We start from the raw sequence: 8,679 nt of genomic DNA, 5'->3' as shown, positions 1-8,679 counted from the left end.
AGAGAGAGGAGAAACAATAATGTACAGTATGCGGAAAATAATGTGTTTTTTTAACTTTAAACCGCATAAACACATTTCATTACACCAAATACACAAAATAATGTTCTTTTTAGCAGCATCATATGACCCCTTTAACTTATTTTTATTTCAGTTTTAGTTTTAAAAATGTCAGTACTTAAAATTAAACTCATTTATTTTAGTTAGCTGCCAGGGTAACATTTATCATTTTTTCATTTAATTTTTTTAAGGTTTTCATCTAATATTTATATTTTATTTCATTTAATCTTAATTTCAATTAACAAATAACTATTTTTGATAGGTTTAGTTGTAATTAACAATGACAACACTGACGTACTTACCTTTATCTGCATCAGAGCCTGTGTTGTAGAGTTTGGGTGTAACTCCATGACGGATCTTGATGGTAAACAGAGCTTGATGTCCTTCTGTGTCTAACTGCACTGAATCACAAGCACATAAAAACTACATATCAAAATAAAGATTATCCAGTCCTGAGTTTACATGTACATTTGGGATAACTATTTTTTTTACAGGAATTACCCAGAAGCTTACCTGTGTCAGCTGTGCTGGGGTGGAACAACGTGTTAGTATATGTGATAAACTGGAGCTGTCGATTCAGACTGGACAAAAGGCTGCTGCTCAGGGTCATGTGCATCTCGCCATCACCCCTGACCTTTACCCCCTCCACCTCTGCTGCCACATTAAATGTGCCCAGAGATGCTGAAAAGTTCAGCTACAAGGAAAGATGAAAAACATAGTGTCCAGGAAGCATCCATAACACAAAAGCACAGGAAATAGACATAAATTATTCATAATATCACTTACAGTATATACATCTCGGGGCAGCTCTTTTAAGGCCAAACCTGAAACACATTACAGCCATGTATTCAGGGCCAGATTTATCTCTTATCGTGACATAGGCAAAAGATATTTTGGGGCCCCCCTTCCCTATTAATATATAATATTACCACCCCAAAACAGGAAACAAAAATAAATTGTAATCCATGGAAACCATTAGTGTTCTCTATCACAAGAAGTACAAAGTCGTTCCGCTTGCGTTCAGCCACTGAAGGTCGAATGTAGCTCGTCACTCATTTGAGAGCAGAGAAAGACCGTTTAATTAAGTTAGGAATAACATTATTATTATAGGAATGCATTATTTTTCTAATAATTCAATGGCCCGGAGTCAATTATTCTGTGTATACTTTGGTTAACACACTTCAAGACATTGTTCATGTTTTATTTGAAGACATTTGTCAGGTTTTTGTCCTTAAAACGCTATTGTGTGTAAAACTAATTTATCTAATCGTAAGCTTCCTGTTGCTCATTATAAAATGTCATTTTAGAGCTTATAACAGAGGCTTGAGCAGTTGATATGGAGAGTAGGAAAAGTTAGTCATTTTTATTCTTTTGTTTTTTTTTTATTACTTGGTCAATGTCTTTTGGGGTTTTGTTTTTAGCTGTTTTTTTTTTTTTCAATTGGGCCCTCCCTGGACTTGCGGGCATAGGCATGTGCCTGGCTATGCATAAATCTGGCCCTGCATGTATTGTACTGTCCAGCCTCTATAACTAAATGAAAATGCGCTCAGCTACCTTCTATTACAGTCACAGTCCATTAAGTAATTTAACAATGTGCTCTTTTCAGATCTCAGTCTTAAGCTTCATATTATTATTATGCACAAACATATATCACACTGTCACTGTATATATCACTGCAATCTGAAAAAAGCAACCCAGGCTCATTGGAAGTACAATACTGTGGCTACATTTCTGAAGAAATGTACACACATTTCACTGCAGTTTCCAGGACACATGAACACTGGTGGCAGTAAAAACACCAATAACTTTTGTTCCTTTTCATTCAAATAATGATTACGGGGGCAGATTATCAATGAATAAAGACTTATTTTTGTGCAGTTCCTTGCACAATACTGCATTACTATCATGTGAACATTTTTACCGTAGTGCATGATTTATAAACAGGTTTCGTCTGGCCCCCCGACTGAGCCTGGTTTCTCCCAAGGTTTTTTCTCCATTTCTGTCATCGATGGAGTTTTAGTTCCTTGCCACTGTCACCTTTGGCTTGCTTAGTTGGGGACACAATTTCTGGCAACAATGTTGCCTTGACTGCACACTGTTGCCTTGAAGCTGCTTTGACACAATCTGTATTGTATAAAGAGCTATATAAATAAAGGTGACTTGACTATAAACAAATAAATTTTAACGTTTGCATTAAAATCTGTGCTGTTGAATAAACCTGCATCTGCAATTGAGAAAACTGATATATCTTATAGTGCCTCTTGTGGATCATCTAAAAAACGTGCAGCAAAATGGACCTGAAGCAATGTATTTTAGGTTTTGCAGAAATGTAGCCACAGTGACATATTTCCAATGAGCATGGGCTGCAAAAAAGTCAGGTTTTATCGATATTATTCATTATATTAGCTTAAAGATTTAGTATTATAATGCTAAATCTCATCACAGTTCTTCAGTCATACGGCAATATATTAATCTTACTAGGAACAGAAAGTGTATTACCTGGTATGAGGATAGTTTTAAGTGGCCGAACCTCCACACCCTGGGTTGGGTACTGCAGAGGGTTGGTAGCTTCAGCTACAATCAGCAGATCAGCAGGGGTCTGCGACCTATACACACCAGGGTTACAATCGTTAACTAAAACTAAAACCATAAAAAATAACTATTTGCAAGGTCAGACATAGTCTGTCATATACACAGTTTTTTTGATAACATGTATATGGATTTATAAACCAAACAACTGAACATTTGCACTGGCATAAAATAATTAAATGCACCTCATTTGAAAGCTCTGATACTCTTTGGCGCGCCGTTTCTTCATCTCATGGAGCTGGGAGGCCTGGAAGGCAGTGTGCAGCGGATGGGCAGACACTCTAGGGAACAACAGCTGAGCAAAGGGCAGGTTGACCCCTCTGCTGTCTCCTTCACAAACACAGCCGTTGCGAGCCAAAAGCCTTGCGGAAGAGGAGGAGAGTTATCACATGATCAACCTGTCAGTCTTTGAACAGAAGGAAAACTTTTGCATCCTCCTAAACTGACAGTAGACAATGTAGGTCTCTGTTTTATGTAAATACATAAAAGATTTACAGGACATCAACATTTCACTTCTGAGTTAACAAAATAAATTCATGTACAGAATTTAAAGTGATAGAAGATACGTTGTAGATTTCAGAACAACTTTAATTTGGAGCACATACAGTACAGTTCAAAGGTTTGTGGTCATTAAGATGACTAAGGTTAATTAATTATTGTATACAGCAAGGACAATTTAAATCAATCAAAAATCACAGTAAAGACATTTACAATATTATAAAAGATTTCTATTTCAAATAAATGTTGTTCTTTTGAACTTTCTATTTATCAGAGAATCCTGACAAAAAATGTATTCAGTTTCCACAAAAACATTAAAGGGGTCATATGATGCGATTTCAAGAAGGAGGGGGCTTTGTAGAAAACGAAGCGTTTGAGAGAGGCGGGGCATAGAGGACCTACAATAATGTACAGTATTTGAAAAAGAATGTGTTTTTTGAACATTAAAGCATGTCAACATATTCTGTTACACCAAATACACAAAATAATGATCTTTAAAAAAGCATCATATGACCCCTTTAAGATATTATAAGAATGTTAATATTTCTGAAGGATCAAGTGACACTGAAAACTGAAGTAGTGGCTGCTGAAAAATCTACTTTGCTATAACAATAAGTACATTTAAGTAAATAAAAAAAAAAATAAAATAGAAAATAGTTATTTTAAATTGTAATGATATTTCACAATATTACTGTTTTCCTATATTTTTCATCAAATAAAGACAGCCTTGATGAGTAGACGAAACTTTTTTTTAAAAACATTTTTGAACGGTTGAGATAAGTAGTTGTTAAGAGTTGCAGGCGTTAAAGCAAAATCCCCAGTCTCCCTCTACTTGAGCGGATGTTTCATAGAAAAACATTAATATTTTGAAGACTAACTGACCTGGCCACACTCTCCCTCACTCTGTAAGGGATGGTGCTAGTACTGGGATCTGGTTCAGGAAGTCTCTCCTCCAGCAACCGCTCAGCTCCAGGACCCGGTCTGTACCGGACATCCACAGTGCTGTAGACCCGCGTGGGCCAGGAATGTAGCACTGCCAAAACCAGCACCACTGATGCTACCAGAGCTAACAGCACAGTCTTACGTAGGGAACGCATGCTACAAGCTAAAACACAAACAGAAATACAACAGTGTTAAAACTTCATTCAGTGTAATTAAATTAATTGTACAAAAATGGGTGGGGTTCTTCATGTGAAACTTCACAAATTAGCATTCTCTTAAATCAAATAATGAAGCATTAACTTCAATTCAATTTTCTAATTAGCCTTAATTTAATTTCCCTTCACTTAATAACAATGTGGGGGAAAGCACTATAGTAATTCCAAAAACACTTTAGTTTTTAACATACTCACTTTATCCAATCAGAGCGAGAGGTACAGCAAGTTGCCATTACTGCTCCTAAAGGTCCATGGTACTGATTGGCTCAATCTTGATGTGATTTACAGTAGCTGATGAGGCTGATGCAGGGCTCTCTCCATCTGCTGAGGTAGAAAAAAAACCCTTAGTCACGTCAGTTATAGTGCATTCATTTACTGTATTTATTACATAAAAGAATCTAATGTACATAAATTCAATTAAATAAAAGAGTCCAATGTACACTCTTAAAAAAAGGTTCTTTATGGGATTTGTGGTTCCAGGATTAACTTTGAATATCAATGAAATATTTCCACTGCACAGAAGTCTCTTTATAGTGAAAAACGTTTTTTTATACTATTAAAATGTCCTTCACACAAAGGAAACATTTTTTTTTTAAGAACTATTCTCTAAATGATGCTTCTATGGTATCGCTATGAAAATTCACTTTTGGAATCTGTATTTCTGAAGCCCCTTTCACACAGAGCGTTGATCCCGTAAAATGTCCAGAGTGCCTTCTGTGTGAATGCAAACACATCCTGGGAACCAATCAGTCCCGGAACACGCCCAGTGTGAACAAAAGGCTGGACCAATGCCATAAGGAGTGTGTCGTAGTGATGACACACATTATCGTGCGACTCTTTTAAATGCAGATCAACGTTCACGACAAAAAATGTCTGCAAACTGGAATGAAGCAAAGACCAGGGAGCTCCTCACCATCCATGCTATGAGATCGTTCGCCAGCTTAGTGGAACGGTACACATCACATTACATGTCACATCCCAATGTCACGTGTCTTTACGAGATCTTTACGGGATGTGTGTGAACACACGCACAGATTGCAGAAAATCACTGGAGGGAGAATGAACCAGAATCCAACGATCCCAGAACACATATCAGTGTATTTTCTGGAATCTCTATGTGAAAGATGCTTATAAGAGTGTACTCATTCACTATATTCATAAGTCTTCTGAATGCAATACACATTATATGAGGAACAGGACCAAATGCCAGGCAAAATTGAAAATTTTGACACAGCAGTGGACATTTCACAGATGATTTTACACAAGATACACTATTCAGCTAATATCAAACATAATAATTTGCTTCCACTGAAACAATGCAATATATATATGTTTTGGGGAAACTCAGTGGTCACTCTGCTACAGCCATAAGACAACTAAAATAGTCTAACCTTTTCTGACAACCAGTGGTAAGGGCTTTGACTGACTGACACAGCTTTCCTACCCTCTCTCCAAATATTTCCACTGCACAGAAGTCTCTTTATAGTGAAAAACGTTTTTTTATACTATTAAAATGTCCTTCACACAAAGGAAACATTTTTTTTTTAAGAACTATTCTCTAAATGATGCTTCTATGGTATCGCTATGAAAATTCACTTTTGGAATCTGTATTTCTGAAGCCCCTTTCACACAGAGCGTTGATCCCGTAAAATGTCCAGAGTGCCTTCTGTGTGAATGCAAACACATCCTGGGAACCAATCAGTCCCGGAACACGCCCAGTGTGAACAAAAGGCTGGACCAATGCCATAAGGAGTGTGTCGTAGTGATGACACACATTATCGTGCGACTCTTTTAAATGCAGATCAACGTTCACGACAAAAAATGTCTGCAAACTGGAATGAAGCAAAGACCAGGGAGCTCCTCACCATCCATGCTATGAGATCGTTCGCCAGCTTAGTGGAACGGTACACATCACATTACATGTCACATCCCAATGTCACGTGTCTTTACGAGATCTTTACGGGATGTGTGTGAACACACGCACAGATTGCAGAAAATCACTGGAGGGAGAATGAACCAGAATCCAACGATCCCAGAACACATATCAGTGTATTTTCTGGAATCTCTATGTGAAAGATGCTTATAAGAGTGTACTCATTCACTATATTCATAAGTCTTCTGAATGCAATACACATTATATGAGGAACAGGACCAAATGCCAGGCAAAATTGAAAATTTTGACACAGCAGTGGACATTTCACAGATGATTTTACACAAGATACACTATTCAGCTAATATCAAACATAATAATTTGCTTCCACTGAAACAATGCAATATAAATATGTTTTGGGGAAACTCAGTGGTCACTCTGCTACAGCCATAAGACAACTAAAATAGTCTAACCTTTTCTGACAACCAGTGGTAAGGGCTTTGACTGACTGACACAGCTTTCCTACCCTCTCTCCTGAGACCATTCACATCATCTCCAAGGTTTGTGAAGCTCTAAGCCAGGGGTGGCCAACGTTGGCTCTGGAGAGCCACGGTCTGAGAGTTTTGCTCCAACCTTGATTAAAACTCACCTGCCTTTAGCTTTTTACTAGACCCTATATCTTGATTAGCTTGTTCAGGTGTGTTTGATTAGGGTTGGAGCTGACCTCTGCAGGACTGTGGCTCTCCAGGACTGACGTTGGCCACCCCTGCTGCTCCAACCTTGATTAAAACTCACCTGCCTTTAGCTTTTTACTAGACCCTATATCTTGATTAGCTTGTTCAGGTGTGTTTGATTAGGGTTGGAGCTGACCTCTGCAGGACTGTGGCTCTCCAGGACGGACGTTGGGCACCCCTGCTCTAAGCACACCAACCAGTAGAGAGGAAGCAGGTGTAGTTTGGAAATATGAGTGTGTGTGTGTGTGTGTGTGTGTTTGTGTGTGTGTGTGTATGTGTGTATGTGCAAGACAAGTGTGAGATAGGAAATGTTATTTTAGCTTCTTAGACGTCCTGGCTTCTTTGCAACGCATCTGGAGGACATAGTTGGACACCTCGGGCTAAAGTAAGGCGATAGTTTTGAACACTGGCTGGTTATGTACTTGCTCAAATATTGATTTCGGATTATTTTTAACCAAAAAAAGTTACGGACTGCAGCTTTAAATGGAGATATATGTTTAATATGCATTATGATTGGATGAGATCAAAGCATCCACATTTGATCAAGGTATAAATGTATGGCAAGCCGTTTTAGCATTAAATACTACTTGCTGTACTAGTCATAATTTACTTTTGACTAGTCAAAATTCCAATTCCAGATATCTATTCTGCAATTTTGACTCGTCGTAATTGGAATTAAGATATGACTAGTCGAATTATAATTATGACTCGTCAAAATACAATTGTTCCTATCTTAAATTATATTTATGGATAGTCAAAACAAACATTTAAATGCTAAAACGGCTTGCGATATAAATGTTGAGTTTGGGTTTTTCCTCTTGGTCGCACTCTGCAGTCAACTTGGATGACTGTTGAACTTTTCTTGCAAGAAAATAAATATTTAAAAGACTTTTGTCTCATACCTTTATTGGGAAAAGCAAAATTGCCACGACAACAACTAAACGCAACGAATAACCATTCGCTTAATTGCACCTACAGCACTTTATCCAAGGTTATGGAGATAAAAACCATGCGCAGCCCCGTAGAGTGTATAAGCCCAATGGATGCGACTTCCCTCCTAATACTGATGTGGTATAGTCTATACAGAAGGCTAATATTCCCAGCCCCCTGTAAACTATATAGCCTACCTCACACAGGCCGCACAGCTGACAGCATGCACCGCTGGCCTTCGAGACAGAAGCCGTTCAAAGCCATGGCAAATAATCAATAGCCATTAAGGGACTTGATAACTGGCGATCATTGCCACTGTTTAACGCCCATTCTGCCGCCTCAGTGTACAGCAATACAGAGAGGTACCGAAAGCCCCTTGGCCTGTTGTCGCCATATGTCACATCATGCACAGAAATTCCATCAGGCAATGCAGAGCCATAACACCATTAGAAATGTAGGCGATCTAAGAAACCAAATCCCTTCTATTCTATTCAAATACCAGAGAGTGAGTGGCGATCAATTAATTTAGCGGTGCATATTTAATTATATTCACTCAATCGTGCAGCGGAAACAAACAAATATGCCGTAAATGACTGGGAAAAAAATTATATCAGTGCCAGTCACAACAGGGCGGATCGGCGACCGAACATGTTCAAAAAAATCTTACCTGTAATGTCGCCACCAAGAGGGATCTCCAACCCTTAAAATACCCCCGGACGCGCTTGTCAGGTGAACGCAAACAGCTGATTAATGGAGAAAATCCGATGGCATGGCATCCACCTCTGAGACAGAATGGAGGAGAGCAGAGAGGAGTCGGGCTACCCCTTCTGTGAATAGCGATGTA

The 8,679-nt window shown here is 38.4% G+C and overlaps 1 protein-coding gene across 1 annotated transcript in view; it reads right to left on the bottom strand.

Moving 5' to 3' along the window:
- LOC107733607 (beta-1,4 N-acetylgalactosaminyltransferase 1-like) overlaps positions 1 to 4,575 on the bottom strand; it is a 22,998-nt gene extending 18,423 nt beyond the window's left edge. Inside the window, exons 1-7 of the mRNA XM_016545294.1 lie at positions 4,538 to 4,575; positions 4,027 to 4,249; positions 2,832 to 3,008; positions 2,557 to 2,663; positions 844 to 881; positions 571 to 751; positions 360 to 458 (exon numbers count right to left, since the gene is read on the bottom strand). Coding sequence (XP_016400780.1) covers positions 360 to 458; positions 571 to 751; positions 844 to 881; positions 2,557 to 2,663; positions 2,832 to 3,008; positions 4,027 to 4,241 — 817 coding nt within the window. The 5' untranslated portion in view covers positions 4,242 to 4,249; positions 4,538 to 4,575. The remainder of the gene's footprint in view (positions 1 to 359; positions 459 to 570; positions 752 to 843; positions 882 to 2,556; positions 2,664 to 2,831; positions 3,009 to 4,026; positions 4,250 to 4,537) is intronic.
- Positions 4,576 to 8,679: the final 4,104 nt, after the last annotated feature.

The sequence above is a fragment of the Sinocyclocheilus rhinocerous genome, unplaced genomic scaffold (genome assembly GCF_001515625.1).
Source record: "Sinocyclocheilus rhinocerous isolate Xijiao unplaced genomic scaffold, SAMN03320098_v1.1 scaffold4023, whole genome shotgun sequence".
Classification (NCBI taxonomy): domain Eukaryota; kingdom Metazoa; phylum Chordata; class Actinopteri; order Cypriniformes; family Cyprinidae; genus Sinocyclocheilus; species Sinocyclocheilus rhinocerous.
Note: the sequence above shows the minus strand (reverse complement) of the source record. Positions and strands in the feature narration are given on the sequence as shown.